This window comes from Balaenoptera acutorostrata, chromosome 5 (genome assembly GCF_949987535.1).
Source record: "Balaenoptera acutorostrata chromosome 5, mBalAcu1.1, whole genome shotgun sequence".
NCBI lineage: Eukaryota > Metazoa > Chordata > Mammalia > Artiodactyla > Balaenopteridae > Balaenoptera > Balaenoptera acutorostrata.
Window position 1 is genome coordinate 59,619,579 of NC_080068.1, and position 20,814 is coordinate 59,640,392.

The 20,814-nt window shown below is 32.9% G+C and overlaps 1 protein-coding gene across 2 annotated transcripts in view; it reads left to right on the plus strand.

Annotated features, from left to right (window-relative positions):
* The window catches only part of TECRL (trans-2,3-enoyl-CoA reductase like), a 109,964-nt gene that overhangs the window by 48,878 nt on the left and 40,272 nt on the right, over positions 1-20,814 (plus strand). Inside the window, exons 3-4 of one of the 2 annotated variants that reach the window (XM_007193542.2) lie at positions 14,030-14,074; positions 18,909-19,012. In XM_007193542.2, the coding sequence (XP_007193604.1) occupies positions 14,030-14,074; positions 18,909-19,012 (149 nt within the window). The remainder of the gene's footprint in view (positions 1-14,029; positions 14,075-18,908; positions 19,013-20,814) is intronic. The other variant, XM_007193543.2, reaches the window with a different exon arrangement.

A 20,814-nucleotide genomic window follows, 5' to 3' on the forward strand; every position in this document is an offset into this window, starting at 1 on the left:
ACACTACCAAACGTAAAATAGATAGCTAGTGGGAAGCAGCCGCATAGCACAGGGAGATCAGCTCGGTGCTTTGTGACCACCTAGAGGGGTGGAATAGGGAGGGTGGGAGGGAGGGAGACACAAGAGGGAAGAGATATGGGAACATATGTATATATATATAACTGATTCACTTTGTTATAAAGCAGAAACTAACACACCATTGTAAAGCAATTATACTCCAATAAAGATGTTAAAAAATATATATCTGTATAAAATAGATAACTAATAAGAACCTGCTGTATAAAATACATAAATAAATTAAATTTTAAAAAGAATAAAAAAGAATATCTCAACTTACAAACCACTTCTAGCAATACCACCACTCCTTCTTCTGTCCATCACTTAGCACTCACTTCAAAATAGTTTTCTTTGTCAGCATGCCAAAGACCTATCTAAGGTCACTGTCCTTTTTTTTTTGCTGAGGCGGTGGATCCTTTTTGGTCATGTGTAACTTGAACTCTCGGTTGCATTTGACCTAATACACCGTTCTTCTCTTTGATTGTCTTCTTTTGTTTGTTTGATTTTAACTCTCTGCCCATTTGATTTTAAGATATTATATTTCACTTTTGTCATCTCTAACTTCTTGTTCCCAGACTCCTTTGAGGACTGCTTATCATTTTTTGGCCTCTTAAATATTCATTACTTCTCAGATTCTATCTTCAACAATTTCCCCTTTTAATTCTACATTTCTTTCTCTTATGTTCTCAACAATTCCCATGGCTTAGAAAACATCACTAATGAATAAATGAAATCAAAACTGTCTCCTTCTTAGAACTTTCAACTGTATATTAAACAGCCAATCTGGCATCTCAATATCTTGTACATATTGCAAACACCTAAAAGCAATTCATTAGAATTTTGACACACACGCCTGGGGGAATAGACTCAATCTGGAAACATTCAAGGTTTTTTCCAAGTCCTAACAATTGGTGAAAACTGAAAAGAAGTAATCTTTGGGACAATATATAATAAAATGTACTTCATATTCAATCATCTTGTGATGTAAAAATGTCATTTAAAAAGTCCTAGGGTTTATTGACATGGAAGATTTTCACCTTATGAACTGCTTATCTGCCTAAGCTGAAAACTGTGTTTGGATTTCTCAGTAATTGTAGTAGTTTGATAATGAGAAGTCATATATATCCTAAGCATTTTGCTCATATTTGAAGCTACTGGGTTTGGGGAATGACAAATTAATGTAAACTTTCCTAATCCCAAAAAAGGTGAAGTATCTCAATTATAAGAGCAACTATTTGTGTTTGTTTGTATATAGGTATGGCTGTGTAGGCATGTGTATATAAAGCCATATTACAAGTATATTTATTAAAATTCTTAGATTGTGTTCAGAAATTGCAATGCGATTTTCTGAAAGGGGCCTCTGATTAATAAATAAATACTACTGAAAAAATTAAAAATTTGATACCATTGGTATATTTGAAATCTGCAAATCACCGTAATTCTCATAACCACAGTCTAAGTCTTTGTAATTTTTAATCTAGATACCTGCATAGGCTCCTGTTGGATACATTTTCTCATATATTGACCTGCTCTAGTATCTTGTCCTTACTACCTAACTACCTCCAGCATCAGGTTCAAGCTTCTTATGGCACAGAAGATTCTCATAATGTCCTCATACTCTGCATGTATGTGTGTATGTTTATCTTGGTGGAGGCAAAGAAAAATCTATTTAATGTATAATTTGAGGTGTGGGGTGAGGAATGTTTCCTTGGTTTTGTCCCTGTTGAAGAGCAACTGTGTTTTGACTGTGACATTATTCATACTCTATTATTTATTTGCTCTATTTGTTTCGGTAACTCTAGTGAGTTCGTATATGATTGATAAATAGGAGAATTATATTAGCATAGTGTGAAATTTACAATTGTTCATACACATTTTTTATGAGCATGATCACTTTGCACCACTGAGAAACAGTAACTTACTGCAAAGTAAATAACATGAACACATGAAGAAGATGTAGGCAAATAGACACTGTATCACAGTATTTATTTCTTACCTGGCTCAATTTGCCCATGCACTCTGTCTTGGAAATGATTACCATCTATTTCCCCCTTATCTTTGTTAATTTCAGCAGTCACAAATCTTTCTTACACACATCACATCTTTCAATTAGTTGTTAAGAGTTTTTGGTTATTTGCATGCATTGTCTTGTTGAAGTCTCAAAACATCCCTAAGAGTTAGATAACTTTGTTACCCCTCTTTTATTTGTTTTCAAAAAATTTTGCTTAACATATGAGAAAAATAGGATTCAGAAAGGTGACTTGCTCAAGATAAATAAGACAACTAGTAGATTATAGTCTCAGGATTTAAACCCAGTCAATGTCCACAGACTTTGCAATTAACTAGTAACAAGACACTGATTCATTATACAGGGAAAATAATTTATTATAAGTAACTAATATTACATTTTATTAAAACTCTGGTGCATATCTTCTGCCAATTATTCTTCAATAAGAGGCCATATGTTTATTCAAATCTTATAAATTCACACATTCCTCTGTGCCAGATAATCTTCTAATCTCTCTATATAGTGGTAATACAAATGACTATAGCTACCTATCCTGATGATGTTGCACAACAGTAAGGAGGAATGTATACTAAGCATCTTAATAGCTACATAAAATCATTTCAGATAGAAAGATCAAAAAGCAAGGTAATGGGAAAAAGTAACTGGGAAGTAGTACTGGGGTCTGCTCATTCTGATAGTATCAGGGAAACTAGGGAAGTGATAGCATCAGAGGAAAACCATTCAAAAACTCAGATTCAGACACAGAGAATGGAATAGTTGAATATAACAAGGTTTAGCATTTTCTAAGTAGCGAAGTAGTTAATATCATTGATTAGGTGTGATTACAATTATGGATACTAGAATTGAGCCTAGAGAAAAATTTAAATGTGGGAGAAATAAAAAAGTTATAATAGTGAAAATAGTAAGGTAATTGTTGGGAAGTCCTTGGAGAATCAAAAATTATCTGAGCTAGAAATACTAACTTAATTAAATAGGAAGGAATGGTAGTGATGATGAGGAAGTAGGATGTTGGAAATATGTGTTTTGGAGGCAATGCATTTATTGGTGAGCATGAGACTCTGGGAAAGAGTGAGAGAGTAGACAGAGAATATTTGGATGAGTAGATCAAGGAACTAAAGGACAGGGAATTTAAGTGATATTAAAATCACCTACAATGGTACAATGATAAATGAGTAGTGGTAGAGAGGTTGCTCTGAGTTAAGTCCTCAGTGACTTAGATGGAAATACCTGTGGATCATAGATGGCAACAAGAAGAAATAATGCTAGGTAGTAAAGTCTGTTGATAGGCATTACCTGAGGAGAATGGAGAAAAAATGTTTTGGATTTAATAGCAAGGAGGATTCCTAATATACTTTTAGGCACACGATTGGGTTTGGCATAAAGAATAAATACCAGTTGAAGAAGATGCAGAAAAGTTTTATATTAAAGTAAGAAGATTGAGGGATTTTTTGAGTGGAAGTTGTTGATTTAAAAGTTGTTGCTGATGACAGACTATAAATGCCCTGAAGTACATTGGAGGAGTCTGAGAAAACATGGAGAAGTGGACAGTAAGGTCTGATTAGTTGTTGTACAAAGCCAAATTGGGAGAAGTATCACTCTGATGTTGGATGCTCTGAGACACTTGAACAACTAAATGATATCTAAAGTAAATGGGAGTATAGGCATGATGATCAATCCTGGTGGTTCCTTAGAAGTATGGTGGGTAATTACGTGAACAAACTGGTTATAAACTTAAACCAGGGAAGACAAAGAAATAGTTCAGTTGTACTCTGTATGTTCTTCTTCCTGTCCCACATTTTCTTGCTTTGTGCCCTGTATTTTACTGTGAAATTGGCTTGTTACTTTATGTCTCTTGCTTTCATACTCTTTATTTTATAATTCTGAATATTTGTTTATGCAACTTCTAAATATTTTTAGAACCATGTCTGTTTTCCTACAGAAGGCTTGCTTTGTGGTTGCTGATTATACAGCATTATAACACTTTGTCTTTCTTATTTGAGAACTTTGTAATAGCAAACTCTCTAGCAGATGCATTTTCTTTTCAAGGTCAGCAAAATTATACACATTGGTTGATGCTGGTTTCAGTGTTAAAACTTGTTGTTGTTATTGGGTATAAGATAGGAAATTGTTCTCTTATTTTTCAGATACATAAACACTATCACACATATTTTTACTGGTTTCCTTGATTCCATTTTAGCGTTTTCACTTAATTGCGTAGGTGGCATTTATAAGACTGCAAAGAAATGGTGTACAGGGAATAAAATGGTTCATTTATTTCTAGTGAAGTACTATAAGGAAGGAATCATTTCTCACAAATAAAACAACTGATTCAACAACATTAAATCACCAGAAAGTATTTTAGTACATCAAGGAAGGGTTTTGTATGATACTTGGTGTTTATTTCCAATGAAAAAAGAAACAGAATTCACGTGTTTGCCCTTTTGTTCAGGCTTTTAGGCTTTTACTGTTTGGAAAGAGTATAAAAGTACTACTAAAGCAATGTAGCTAAAGTGATAATTCAATGTACACAGGACATTCTGTAATGCTACCATGTTTCCTATTGAGCATTCCATGGCCTGGTCAATATTTCCTGTCCCTTAATTTTGTTACACATGAGAACTTCCCATTGGAGCAGGGCTTTTGCTGGACAGGAAAGGAGAAAGTTGTGTACATCTCTGGATGCCAGAATAAGGAAAATAGTTGGCCATTATTAAGAAAAAGTTTGGATTCCCAGATGTATAAAATTTTACTAATAAAACTGCTCAAAAATTTAAAAAACCTTTTATCAAAATCTGAGATTAACTACTATTTTTTACATCCTTCTTAAATTTTATAAGGTATTCAGAATGCTTAAATCCAAAGAATACTTTCCACTTTGTACATTATTGCTGTCCACTATTTTGTTTTTGTATATGAATGTAAATTATTATTTATCATTATTAATTTATATATTAAAATTATATAGATATTCTGCTATCTTATATAAAACATCTACTTATGTGCTAGTTTCTTTGCTCAATATTGTTTAGTTTATCTCATCTCAGTCCTAGAATCAATTTCTTTTTCTCAAAGTTGCTCCTTTGGATGTTCATCTACTAACAGACAACAAGGGTCTATTGATGGTAAGATTTGTCAGTCTAACTAATAATGTTACTATTTTATATTTCCTTTAAAAAATACTCCATTTGGAAGCTATTTGGACAATATCTCTTGTTGCCATCATTTTGAAATCTGTTCTCAGTCTAATTGCCCTTCATGAAATTTGAAAATATCAAAAAATGTGAGGTAATTAAAGACTCTGGATAAAATTGTATCTCTCCAGAGATTTACTTTTGCTTCCTCAGGCAGTAGGGCTGGACTTTGGAACTTACAGATCCCTTGAATCCAAACAAGTATTAAGATGATTCAAAATTCAGCTTCATTCCTTGTGAGAACTTGTGTTTCTGATTTGTCCTTATTTTGTGATACCGGTTGAAAAAGTGGGCTTTTACTAGGATTTCTCCTTGTTGATTGAGAATAAAATCTGCTTTTTTGTTTTCTCAGGCTTGTGAGTCTGTGCAAAGCCTTGCTCAGCTGTCTCTTTCAATATAAGCAGATATCCTGAGAGGAATGTGGCTTCAGTTGCTGGGCTCAGCTTTCTGGGATTCCCTTTCTCCCAGATATTAGCTTCATAATACTTCATTTTTATTATTAACTCTATGGAGATTTTGATAAAATATTTTGCCATACTTTCTTAGTTGTCCTCAATAGGAAGAATTGGGTAGAACATATAGTTTACTATTGCAGTTAATGTAATTCTTTGCATATGCTTAAGGATGTCTAATGTATGGAATATCATTCAACTTTCTATTTCTTTTAATGTTTTTTATATTCTCTTATTCCTTTTAATTTTCTACCTTTTGAGTAATTTCTTCTGGTTCATCTTCCAATTGACAAATTCTCTCTTCTGCCTCGTCTTATTGACTATGTCATCATTCCATTATATTTGTATTACTATAAAATTAACTGTTTTCTATAAATTTTATTTGGTATTTTATCAAATAAAACTAAATGTTTATGGTGCCATATTCTTTTCTCATGTTTTTGATTCTTTATTTTACATCATTACTCATTTTTTAATAAGTTTAGGTGATTAAGTTTATGAGACACTTTATATATCCGATGCTCTCTGGACTTAATCTTGGTCTTTGATCATTTATTGTATTATATGCTGCATTTCAAATGTTTATTTTAAAAAGTACTGATGGAGCTTCCCTGGTGGCGCAGTGGTTGAGAATCTGCCTGCCAATGCAGGGGACACGGGTTCGAGCCCTGGTCTGGGAAGATCCCACATGCCACGGAGCAACTGCGCCCGTGAGCCACAATCACTGAGCCTGCGCGTCTGCAGCCTGTGCTCCGCAACAAGAGAGGCCGCAATAGTGAGGGGCCCGTGCACCGCGATGAAGAGTGGCCCCCACTTGCCACAACTAGAGAAAGCCCTCGCACAGAAACGAAGACCCAACACAGCCATAAATAAAAATTAAAAAAAAAAGTACTGATGATTGAGTATATTAATTTGACTATTCATATCATAAACATACCTTGGAAGGTTTATTTATTATCCTTGTGAATACATTGAATCATGATCATGGAAATATAGTTTCCAACCAAATGCAATCATTGACTGTGGAAAGTCACAAAACTAATTATCCCTAAATGGAATCCATCAGCTTTGTTATCTGCTATTTTAATTTGTTATTTTTAGGGAAATAACATATTTTCTACAAAGTTACATTTACTTCAGTGCATGTATTGAAGATACACACACATATTGGAAGGTAAATGATTCAGTGTATCTTTTTAATTTTCCACATATATTTCTCACCTGACCTTTCCTATTTTCTTCTAATTAGTTATATATTATGTGTTAATAAAGTCTCTGCCCATGAAATACTCCCATGCTTTTCTAGTACTCAGTCACTTCAGCCTTCTCTGAATTCCAATGTCTCTTAAAAATGACACTGTAAAATATGTTATTTGCATCATTCTGAGTCATCAGTTGTTTTCTCTTTAATTTATAAAATACTGAAGAATGGTAATCATGCCATATAGATTCTGATAGTGTATAAGTGTGCACTTAGTACATATTAAATATAATTTATAACATTGCAGTGCATTTCAATTCCTGCATAAACAAGACATAGATAAATGATCATACATTTGGCAAACTTGCAATAAGTTTCCATCCAGAGAGACTCCACAGATTATGCAATACAAACAGTGATATGTCATTTAAACCATTTATAACTGACATGATTTTTTTGTCCTTTAAATTTGCTACTGAAATGTTTCAATTTCAAAGACATTAACATGCATAACAGAAAAAAAAGATAAGAGGAAACAAGAATTTACTTCAATGTTTATAGCAGCATTATTTACAGTTGCCAAGATATGCAAGCAACCTATGTGTCCATCAACAAATGAATGGATAAAGAAGATGTGATATAGATATATGCAATGGACTAATAGCCACAGAAACGAATGAAATTTTGCCATATGCAGCAACATGGATGGACTTGGAGGGTATTATGCTAAGTGAAATAAGCCAAACAGAGAAAGAAAAGTACTGTATGGTATCACTTATCTGTGGAATCTAAAAACATACAACAAACTAGTGACTATAACTAAAAGGAAGCAGACTCACAGATATGGAGAAGAAACTAGTGGTTACCAGTGGGGAGACAGAAAGGGAGAGGATCAACATAGGGGTAGGGGATTAAGAGGTACAAACTATTATATATAAAATAAGCTACAAGGATATATTGTACAACACGGGGAGTATAGCCAATATTTTATAATAACTATCAATAGAGTACAACCTTTAAAAATTGCAAATCACTATATTGTACATTTGTATATAATATTGTACATCAACTATATGTCAATAAGAAATAAATAAATAAAAGTCCCAGTTAAGGCTTAGAACAATCAAGGGATTGAGGAATAAGAGTGGCTACATATATTCATTTTCCTTTCCTTCACTTATTGTTTTCCTTTTACTACTCTTTGACATGCTATTTACTGATTTAAAAGAATCAGAAAAAAAAAACATGGTATATTAGAAAGTTTAGTAAATTGAGAATTGAGAGGCTTGGGTACTAGACCAGACTTAACCATTAAATCATTGATTTAATTTAGGCAAATAATTTCATCATACTTGGCCTTATCTTTTTCATTGTTATGATTAATAGTAGATATATTTTGAAGAATTTTACAGTATGAATATTCTATGATGAAAAATTTTGTCTGCTTATTATGCATAAAAGCATTATGCATGTTATGGGTAGTAGTTTATGTTTATTATGCCAGTTATTTTTCTTAATTTAATTTACCTTAAGCAAGGATTAAAACTATATATTATTAGGATGTTTGACAAAACCTGATGCAAAGTTTCAGGTATTCATTTTTTTAATAATACGGAATTATTAATAAATGCTTTTTTGAGAAGTGATATGTATCTTAAAAGTTTTTCAGTCCACCTCCCCACCAAATAGAAGAATTTATGCTACATTATCTTTTAAATATTCGCATTACACATATCTATGAGAGGAAACCAGTGGTTAACCACTTTCAGTGAAATTCTTACCTTGCACAAATACTCTTTCTTCCAGTTAACCCTAAAGGTGTTTTTAATAGTCCTTGTCTTTATTCTGCTTAATAATTTTTCAGTATTTAAAAATTATTTTCATTTTCCCCTAAATCTTTTTCTTTAGATAAAATATATACAATGTTTCAGAATCATCTCATGAAAAGCAGCATTTCAAGACCAATCATCATGCTTGATGTTTTCTACAAATGGCCTCTTGCCTGTTATCTTTTCCTCAAAGTGTTGTGTATAGATGTATGTTCAAAACTCAGATCTGGTTTCATAGAATTTAAGCACAGGAGACTACTACCATCCCTCTTCTGGAAAATTAATTTCTTTATTTTACCTCGTGCTTATAGTTCCTTTAATTTATTTCTCATTACACTCTGGTTTTATTTGCTTGCCTTACAAGATCATCCTGAAATGGGATGCCATTTGAAATGCACTTAGCAGCTACTGGTTCACAATTGTTTTTCAATTACACTTGCAGTTATTTTAGTTCATTTCAGGAAATCATTTTAGATTAAATCAAGTTGATTTCATAAGTTTTAGAGATTTTTAAAAAATTGTTTCTTTCCTATAGGATTTTAATGGCCTTCTACTTATGTTTATTTTAGCATTTATAGTATTACTGTCATTTTCTGTGGTAAGAAAAAAGTCCACTGAAGGTGAAATGCAGTGTTCTATGCTCAGAAATTTACCATCAAAACCTCTTCATCAACTATTGATGATATCCTTCCTTTATTAATTTTCATATAGGGAATATCATTAAGAGATTTTGCATTATATTAACTTTTAGTACATATTTACATTATGCCAGACTTTATTATTCCAGATAGAATTCTAAATGGTTCCTTTGTATTAATGTCTTGTTATTCATCCATTCATATAATTATTTTTTCCATTTTTTAATATTTTTTAACCTTAAAATGAATCTGCATTGTTTTATATATATATACATATAGTCATTTTATATTACTATATGTATATATATATACATATAGTTTTATATATATATACATATAGTCATTTTATATGTGCATGTATTTGAAAAAAGTAAATATATATAATATATAACATATTTATATTACATATAAACACATTAATTATATATAGTTCACTTTTCAAATGGGTTATTGAAAATAACAATTAATACACTTTAAATTTATGATGCTACATTTTTGAGGCTTTATTACCTAAAGGTTTTGTTGACATGTGGCATATTTATTTTTCTGAACATTTCAAATGTATTTCCTAATATCCTGTATATATCAATTATTTAGAAAATATGGGCTTTCTTTGCTTCTTCCTCTCTGGAACTGTCGTCTCCCAGATTAACTCTGACTGCAACACTTGTATCTAGTGGTAGGTCACAGTGAACAATCCAGACAAATTCACTTGTTTTCTCCTACGTGCAGTTATGGAATTTTGGGGCACTGATCTGAGCCACATAGAAACTTGTACAACATTGTTTTATCTTACTTCTGCTAAACTTTGAACACAGCCAGCTCTGCAGAGCATATTTTTAAGAACTGCATTCTATTTCTCTTTACTCTTCATCCCATCTCACCGCACCAGCCACAAAGCACCCAAGATGTAAACAACAAAAATAAATCACTGCTTTCTTTCCCCAAACGTCTCTGTGGTCCGCTATGAATACTCCACCACATTAATTAAGTGGTTTCTTTAATTAATCCTTAACTGCTCTCAGAATTTCTCCCTCCTAGTAGGACTGGTGATCAAGAAAATGGTAGAGGTTAGGGGGCAAGTTTTACCTAGAATCTTATGTAAGGGAGTCAAGTTCTAGGTCATGAAGGATACTAATTATTTCTGAAAAGTTCCTCCAGTACTTTTTCTTCTAAATTTCTCCTCTTTCAGTATTAATATGACACATATGTTTCAGTTAAGTATTCAATACCATGTGTAATCAAGAACTATCAAGAATAATTTTAATACCTTATAAACTATACCACACTAAATAATTTAATCTATGCATGCTTTAGTCTGTATGTTGTAACTACTAATTGGCTCTATATTTTCATATACACAGAGATAGAACACATGCCATCAGTGAGTCAAGAATAAAATATTTCTCTATTGCTGACTTTTATCATTTCTAAAATTGAATATCTGGAAATATGAATGGTGCATTTCAGTTAAAATTTATACTGTTGATCAATATTCTATAAGAGGAATTCCAATCATAATAAAAATGATGGCAGTCAACATGTTCTTAGGTTAAAAGAAAGTAAGGACAGGCATCTGGCATATGTACTTGAGTGTATGTAGCTTATAACATATTTTAGATGATTTATATCCAATATAATTTATATTATTGCCCTCTTCCTTTATCTTTCAAAATTTTAAAACAAATCTTTTTGAAGAAAGAAAATGTTCAAACCTTTTAAATCTGTTTTATTTATCTTACAGGATTTAATTCAATCACTGATGCCAATTTTTATGAAAAAGCTCTATAATACAGAGCTTTAGGAAATGTATTTTATTTTATAATAAAATACAATATATATATTAGATCCATATGATTCAGAATAAAGAATGTGTATTAATCATATAAAAACACAAATGTATCTCTACAATTTAAGTTATTGAAACAAAAGTTCAAGAAACAATACTGAACCTGTCTATCCAGAGTTTATTCTAATAGATGATATCCAGTGCCATGACAATCCATTTCTGCTTTATTCTATTCTATTCTACTCCTTTATATAATGCTGAAAATAACATTAATTCTATTTTTCAACTTACTAATGGGTCACAACCAGCAGTTTAGAAAACCCTATCTTATTAAAATAAATATATTTGAATTACATGCAGACATTACTTATTTAGGATGTTACTACATAGTGATATGAACACTTCCATTCATCAAGGATAGAACGTGAAGTCATGGCTAAAATATGACAGGAGTTACACAAGTCAAGTTCAACATCTTAAGTAATTTAAGATACTGGCAGATGCATTAGATCTACTACATAGTCATAATTCAGCTGTGAGCCAGTTGTCCAAGTTCAAATGTACTCAGCATTATAAATAATATTCTAGACCATTCATATATGCTAAAAAACCTTGTACAACATGGGTCCTTTATCCTTTATAAACTGTCTTTTTCTCTGCTGTTCTTCCAGCCTATTCCATCTCACCCCAACAATCAGAGCATTTCAGAAATGTATGTTTTGTTCTTTGAAAAGATGACTGAAACTAATCTATAGCTTTAATAGGCAGTTATTAATTCTCTTTCACTAGGACACAGTGTTCAAAGATCGCAACCATTAAGTGCCGGGTTTATTTCATAAGTAGATTTATAGTTTATCTTTGTTGAGAGAGTTGGAAGGACATGGTTTTCCCTGAAGGTGTTCAGAGCTTCTAACTCCTCTGACTGATCATTGTGGATTCAGCCAGTATTGATTAATCTAGTTCATAGACAGATCTATTTGCCTAGAATGATAGAGTTAGTTTTGCATTGGCATTTCCACCATTAAAGGCATCATAAAGTGCTATTGAAAATGATGTCTTACATTAATATTGTTAAAATGGACAGAACTTGACAGCTTATGCACACTAATCATAAGTGCTCAATGACTATTTGTCAAATATAAATGGAATGTCATAAGTTTTGTCTTTTCTTCAATATCCATAATCGGAAACAATTAAAACTGTAGACATCTTTTTGCATTTGTTTCCATCATGCTTCTTTGGCAGCAGATTTTCAGTATGAATAATAAAGGTAGCTATTTATAAATACTTTTCAACAGATAATGTTAACATGCATTTCAGAACAACAAATGGCTATATAAATAATAACAATTATTAGTAAATACAAAACAAAAATAAAGTCTCTTTACCTGCATATTTTCTAATTAAAAAAAATCAAATGTCAGAGTTAAATGTTTGTCTTCCTCATTTGCCTCGCTATTACTAAATTTTGTTTAGATATAATCCTAAATAGCTTTTAACTTGTGATTACAAGTTTTGACTTATGAGTTTTTTGTCCATGAGAACTTGCATGTATAGTTGTCTTTTTTGCAGTAAATTTAGAAAGAATTGATCCCAATAGTCTAGTTATGCCATGTTATCATTAATTACTGTGACACTTTAGAAAGTAATGTTTTGAGAATGAAATAACAACTGTGGAATATTCTTTTGATGATACTCCTCTTTTAATTTATTTTTTATTAACTGAATGTGCTTAAAATTGTACTTCAAAGTTAAGAATTAAATTTTCAATAGAGACTTTAAAATAGTAACATAGAATTCGTTTTAAGAGAAAATAATTATATTCTGGTAATTGTGAACCAACTTTTTTTTATGGCAGTGTGTAATAAAGGTATTTTGATTTTCCTAACCAGATAGAATTTTTAGTAATCTATGTATTACTAATAGTAGTATAAGTAGAAGATACTAAAGTGATGATTCTGCTATAATTAACATGCCCATAATACTAAAAGTCAATGGTATATATTATTCTGATAGAGTACCTTACTCCTGATAGAGAAAATAACCCACTTTCACATGCTAATGTTAAATAAATCTTAAATGAAGTCAGAGTTCTCCAGTTTTAAATGAAGATGTTTAAGACTATTTTCTGAAGAATAATTTTCAAAAAGCGCACAAGTCATACGTCACTTATTTTAGAACATGTCCACAAATCGAATGCAACTACTTAAAAAGTCCCCAGATCAAAAAGAAGAAAAACACCACCCCTAAAGGTCCCATCATGCTTTCTTCCAGAACTATCCACAGTGCTTCTCAGCACCCTGCAAAGGATAACCACTATCTCCATTTCTGGCACTGGATGATCATTTTTATTCACTTCCTGAGATCTAATCTGTCTTCCAATGGAAACTATTGCTTTTAAAATGTGTTTAGGGCTTCCTGGTGGCACAGTGGTTAAGAATCCGCCTGCCAATGCAGGGGGCACGGTTCGAGCCCTGGTCCGGGAAGATCCCACATGCCACAGAGCCCATGCGCTACAACTACTGAGCCTGCTCTCTAGAGCCCGCAAGCCACAACTACTGAGCCCACGTACCACAACTACTGAAGCCTGCACGCCTAGAGCCTGTGCTCTGCAAGAGAAGCCACTGCAATTAGAAGCCCGCACACCTCAACGAAGAGTAGCCCGCTCTCACAACTAGAGAAAGCCCCTAAGAAGTAATGAAGACCCAATGCAGCCATAAATACATACATACATACATACATACATACATACATACATACATACATACATTTATCTAAAAAATAAGTAAATAAAATGTGTTTACACCTGTGCTTACAATTAAATGTTATTTTTCATTGAATAGGTCCAAAGTGGTGCCCTTCTCGAGTGGGCCTGCAGCTAGAACGTGGTAAGAACCAATTTCACGAATCTATTTATTTAATTTAAAGTCCCTTTGCTGTCTCAATAGATAATATTTATTTATCACTTACTAAATGGCAGGTATTGTAATAAATACTTTAAATACATTATCTCATTTGATCCTCCCAAAAAGGTAGTGTTCCCCTCTTATGGGCAAGGAATTTTAGTCTCACAGAAATAAATTTCACACATTCACTGTCAGTGTGTATTGGAGACAGGATCTGAACTAACATCCTTCTGTCTCAAAAGCTTTTACTGCTATATTCCTGCAATCTACTGCTTCCTAATATATTCTCAGGGATACAGCTTAGCTCTGTTTCCTTTTTTTTTTCTATTTAAAAGCAGAATAAGGGAGGTAAGGAGGAACAGAATGAATGAATTATAGGGAAAAGTATTGTATCCATTAATAATTCTCAAGTATTTCAAAATTTCAAACCCTATTCTCCATTCAGAAAATTTATAAATATACACACTAAAGCGAACCCTGCTTAGAATCATTGTTTTTGACATTGCATCAACTTGACCTTAAATTTGGACTTGTTAGATAAAAGCTGTGGGTAGAATGTAGATTTGGGAGGGATACTCAGTTCAGGTCCATGATAGTAAATCTACAAGAGGCATCTATTAAGGAATTTCAATATCTAAATTTTTCCATTCAATCGTGAACTGCATTTTATTTTTCTGCAGTTTTTGCTTTTCCTAATATTCAGGGTATCATTTCTTAGATATCACATTCACTTAAGGACAAATGATGATTTTCTTGGATTTCTCTAAGATATTCTGTTGTTTTCATTGTTATCTTAAATATTCCATCTTTCTATGAGACTTCTATGTTGAAAACATAGGAATCCATGTCATTCTTAAAAGTCACACTTTCTTAAGGTCTCACATTTTTCCAAACTCAGTTGTTCAAGACAAATTCCCATCTGGCTAGAGTTTAAAAGAGAATCATTGTCTTGTTTATTTTTGCCTCTGCAGGGCATAGTGTGTGCCAGGCACATAAATACCTTTCAACACACGGATACTGAAATAACATAAAATGAAATAGTGGTTTTGTTTTCTGAACTTGACTCTTATATAAAGAAAACTGAGAATGCCACAGGCGTCAATGTCAAATGTAACTTCAATTTGAAGGACACTATATGGGACTGGGGGATTTCTGTTACTTCACCCTTTCTGATGAATGTGACTTTTTACTTTCCCCTCACTTATATACCTGATTGAGTGTTCCACGGTGTGATCTGAATAAAGTATAACTCTCCAAGTGTTCTTTGGTAGGAATATGATGGCATATTTTTAAAAATGAATTAATGGATTTAGTAATACAAGCAGGACATGGTGCAAAGAAAAGGTTATTTGCAGTAATGCAGAATTTTAAACCTGACTCTTCTACTTATGTTTAGGGTCTTCTTTTATAAAGTAGAGCTAATAAAGAACCTAACTTATGTTTTTTTGTGTGTGGGGGGGGCGGTGGGGAGGTTTGTAAGTATTAAATAAGATTATGTTTATAAAATGCTATAATGATTTGTACATGGTAGATGCTTCATTGAACATAGTTGTAACTATTAATATTAAGGAAAAAGACTTAACACCAAAACAAAGCAAGGCATGAATATTTACATTATAGTTGCTGCCAGAATATATTTGCCAGAATGACTGCACTATAAGTAATGACGCCATGTGAATTTAGAGTCCTTTACAGTTTCCTGACACAAAAGACTGCTAAAACACAAATAAAAGAGTGAGCGATTGATTTTTATGTGAAAAATAGCAAAGGTTTATTTAGCTCAGTGTTTCTGCTGAGCTGGGCTGGACTTGGCTTTGCTTGGCTAATCTCACTCAAATAGCTACAGTCAACTGGTGGATTGTTGAAGACTGACCGTTTTAGGATGGCCACGACTACAGTCACTCCTCTCTGCTCTATGCTTCATCAGAATATTCTGGGCTTGTTATCATGGTGGCGTCAGAGGTGCAAATAAATGAGCACAAGCACTCAAGAATTCATGAGATTCAGGCTTAGAACTGGGATATGATCCCTTGTCCCACATTCTACTCGTCAAAGCAAGACACTAGGCTAGCCTATATTCAAGGGGTGGGAAAATAGACACCAACTCTTAATAGAAGGAACTAAAAGTTATATTGCAAATGGTGTTGTTATGGTAATGGTGAATAATTGCAGTCATTATTGCAATAAATCTGTCATACAAACTGGTAACTAAAATGTGCTCTCTCTTATTACTGCGATTAATATACTTCATAATGTCCTGGAAGTACAGGGTTGAATTTCTAATTCTTAGAACCATTAGATTTGTTCAATAGAAAGTTGAAGCATGGGTAGAGTTGGTCCTTCTCTTCCCATCCCTGACTCCAACCATCCATACCCATTATACAACAGCCTTGACAAACCCGTAAGGTTAGAAGTATGCACCTTAGTGCCTGGCCCATTCTTGGGAGAAAATGCCCCCAAAAGATGTATTACTTGAGTTAATTCAGGCAGAAAATTCAGTGGTCTTAAATGGTCAAAGTATCATGTAGATGGATGGGCTTCCATTAGGCATGGTCTCCTGGGCCCACATATTCCTCTCCACTGGAAAATTTAAGCCAGCAATTGTACAGTGACTCTTCCTAGTGAGACAGGCTGGAGCCTGGAATCCTTTGCTGCAGTGCTGCAATGCTTGCACCTGGACACACCTCTCCTCAAGCAACAGAATACAAATAAACTGTATGGGACTAAAAATAAATTCATGTATGTGCAGTTGGGACAAATTCTGGACGGAAGATACAAAGAGACCAAAAAACCCAATTGCTACTTTTGAAGAGCCTGGAGCAAACGCGGGGGGATCGGGAGCAAGAGCAGGGTACTACACATGCCCCCTGCACACAACACCACCTAAGAGGTGGGCAAAACACCTAAGCCACCCCTCTGGCCCTATATCTGGACACACCCCTACCCTCACCCCATATAAGGGACAAGCACGCCCCCACCTCAGGGAGCGGGCAAGCAAGGAAATCTTTTGTTTGTTCTCTCTTCCCCCTGCTGTAGCAGGGGTCCCAATCAAACCTCATCTGAATTTCTTGTCTGGCCTCTAATCAAATTCTACTGATTAAGGAGGCCAGAACCCTGGTCGGTAAAACTAGTGTCAATATATTGAAGCTCTGTATTCCTCTTTCTGACTCCTTCATGCAGATTTAAAGAATTTGTTATTAACTCAGGGCCACCTAGATGATCTCTTTTGAAGCCATATATCATAACCTAATCAAGGAAGTGATAGCCTATTATATTCATGTTGTATTTATCAAAATTAATATATAACAATTTTATATTTTTATCTTACGTTAAAATACCTATAATTGTAATTGTAAATCTATGTCTTGGATTTTGAAAATCATCTAATGATAGTCATAAATTAACATCTTACTCTTTCTTTCAATAATAGGGAATAAAATGAAACTTGTACATGACTGGAGATAATATAAATCACAAATAGATTAGCATAAACTATAATATAAATAAAAACAACAACAGCAACACTAATAGCAATATACTTGTGAGATACATCCGTGTTGGTACATATAGCTCTAATCTATTCATTTTTCTTTCTGTACAGTATACTATTGTTTAAATAAAACAGAATCTAGTTATCCATATCTCATTTATGAACACAAGATTTTTTACAATGTTTTGCTATTACAAACAGTGCTAAAAAGGACATCTTTGTACATATTTTTCAGGACACACTTGCCAGATTTACCTAGTGTTTATTTTTAAGAACATTTCCCTTACACATCTTCCGTACATGTTCTGTTTTTTTTCCTCCTATTTAATGAGAAATTCCTTCTCAGTAATCTTTGCGGTATATATGTCTTCTTACTTCAAAAGCCTGGAGTGCTAGAAATCTCAGTCTTAGTTTCCATCTTTTCTTTTCAAACTGAATGCATGAATAATCTCATCATGCCCCATGGCTTTAACTGTTAATGACTTTTAAATCATCTACAGAGCTACCCAACTACCTACTTGACAGCTCCCACTTGCAGGTCTAATAGATATCAAACACTAAGTACACCCTAACCGGAATTTACATTTTCACCCCAAATCCCGCTCTTTCCTCAATCTTCTTCATGACAGTTAATGAGATTACAATGCACTTAAGTGCTCAGGTCAAAAATATAAGCACTGCCTGTATCTCACTGAATCCTTTTCTCTCAAGTTGAACCTGCTCTAAATTCAAAATACGTCTGGGATTGATGAAATTTTAACATTTCCACCAGTGCCATCTTAATCCAAACAAACCTCATACCCTGATTGACGAAGTTTGACTTCCTCCTAAGTAATCTTGCTCCCTTTCTTCCCAGTTACCACACAGCACCCATAACCATCTTTTAAAAAGGTGAATCATGCCTATCCCCAGGTGCTTTGCAATGACTTTTAAAATCATTCTACTCCAAATAATTTATCTTATAATAAAATCATTTATAGAACAGTTGATATGTATATCTACTGGCACACAAAATTATACTTTAAAAATACCTTGTATCATAGTTGATTATATCACCTAATATTACATTTTCTCAGAACACAATATGATAGTAGCTAGTGGTAGTCTGTACTTTGTTTAAATAGCATTGGGAAACCACCGTGTATTTGAAAATTTGCCAGATATATTTTATAAAATGGGTTTATTCATGTTATCTTACTTTAAAGATCTACTGTAAATTGCAATTTCTATGTAAAATTCATCCTTAGCTTTCACTGGTTTCACGTTAAAATTATTTATCATTATGCCTTGAAATTGTATTAAAATGATATTTCCTTGTTGTTTAAGGTGGGCCCTTTTTGAAGGACTACATAACCATTCAAAGTGTTGCATCTTCCTCCATTGTCACACTTTATTTTACAGACCTAGGTCAACAAGTCAGTTGGACTACAGTAAGTATCGATTTGAAATGCAATAAACATGTCCCACATTTTGACGTAATTTATTGACATAGAGGACATTTTCTGTCAAATAAATTCACAGTGAAACAAAATATTGTACTAAAGGTATTTTAAATTTTCCATTCTTACTATGATCAGTGGTCAAATTTCCATTCAAGAATTGGAGAAATGAAAATACATGGTTGAAAGAAGGAGGATAAATCCCTTTTTAAATGTCACTCTATCTTATGACCGATGGCTTTCTGCTTTCCCTATGCTTTGTCAGTTACATAGTGTTTCTTCAACTTTTCTTTCTAAGAGCCTCGGGATAATGAAGACCCATTTGTTTGGAAAGAGGGGAGAGAGAATATTCAATAAAAAATGTTCCAAGGCAGTGGGGAGGACATTTTAAAGACTGAGAGTGAAGTAGTAAGCCTTCTTTGTGTTGTCAGGGGTGGGGCATTCTTTTGACTTTCTTGAAGGAGGTGTTTTCAAAGTGGTGGCAACTGAATCCAATAACATTAGAAGAATGAAGACCATATTAAAAAACAGGAGGAATAAGAAACATAAAATACTTGACACTACTTCACAAGTATTGACGTATTCATGAGTAACGGAATAGATGGATCTTCAGTAGAAAGAAGCTATGAAGCTATGTGATATTTAGTGACAGGCAGTGAAGGAGTTAATCTGATAAATAATTTTGACAAGTTCAATCATTCTATTTTTCAATTAAATTAAACCTATTTTTATATTGTTCAGATTTTTAAAGTTTTTTTCTGATTACATTCTATTTCATATTTGTGATATGATTACTTTTAATATTTTCTATTCAAAATGGCTTTCTTTTGCCAGCATAGTGCTTTGAGTTTTCCCTTTATAGTTAAACAATCAATTTTTAAAATTATTACAGACACAGGATAATTTATACATTGTTATTTAATTCTCAAAAGGAGAAATTCCAGTTTCCATTCATTAATCAAAATGTTGTCACATGCTTTACTTTTCCAGCAATTTCTCCTTTAACATACATTATCTTCCTGTATTTAGATAATTATTTTAGTGTGTTGGGTTAAATGGTTCCTTTAGTTTCCAAGATTTTCTGGGCCTTTGAGTACTAATTTGTTGCACTAAAAACTGAGTTTATAGTATCCTGAATCCTTGTGAAGTATATCATAATGTTTACAAAACAATCTACTAATACATACATCATATAAGCAAAGGGCTTAATGCTTAAATGTGATATCTACAGACCTTTGCTAAAAGAGATTTTAGACTAGCAGATTTTGATTTTCAAAGGTTAAAATATTCACAGAGTCTTTGTCCACATTTATGATGAAAAGGGAATTCTGTCTACAGAAGTAGTATCAGAGTGAGCGACAATAACTGTGAGTTCATAAGAAATTCCAGCTGCAGCATTTGGATAAGCACTGAGGAGAACAAGTGCTAAGGTAGAATTCTATGACAATTGTACTAGAAAATTATAGCTTATTTGGGAAGAAAGTCATTTAGGTGACAAAGAGAACTCTGAAAATAGTCTGGATATTTTAAAATCAACCCTATGGTTCACACACTCTTTTGCTCCAAATGAGTCAGTCCTATTAAATGCTAAAAATATACACATTATATTGCAATCATACCCACTTTATATCAACCAAATTATACAATAAAAGCAATATTTTACCACACATAACATTCTTGCACATTCATAAAATACTAAAATGTACTCCTATAATAAAAGCATTATCATAAGTATTCTTTTTGTGAGAAATAATCTCTTTAATTTAGCAAAGTCAAAATTAAGATTTTAATAA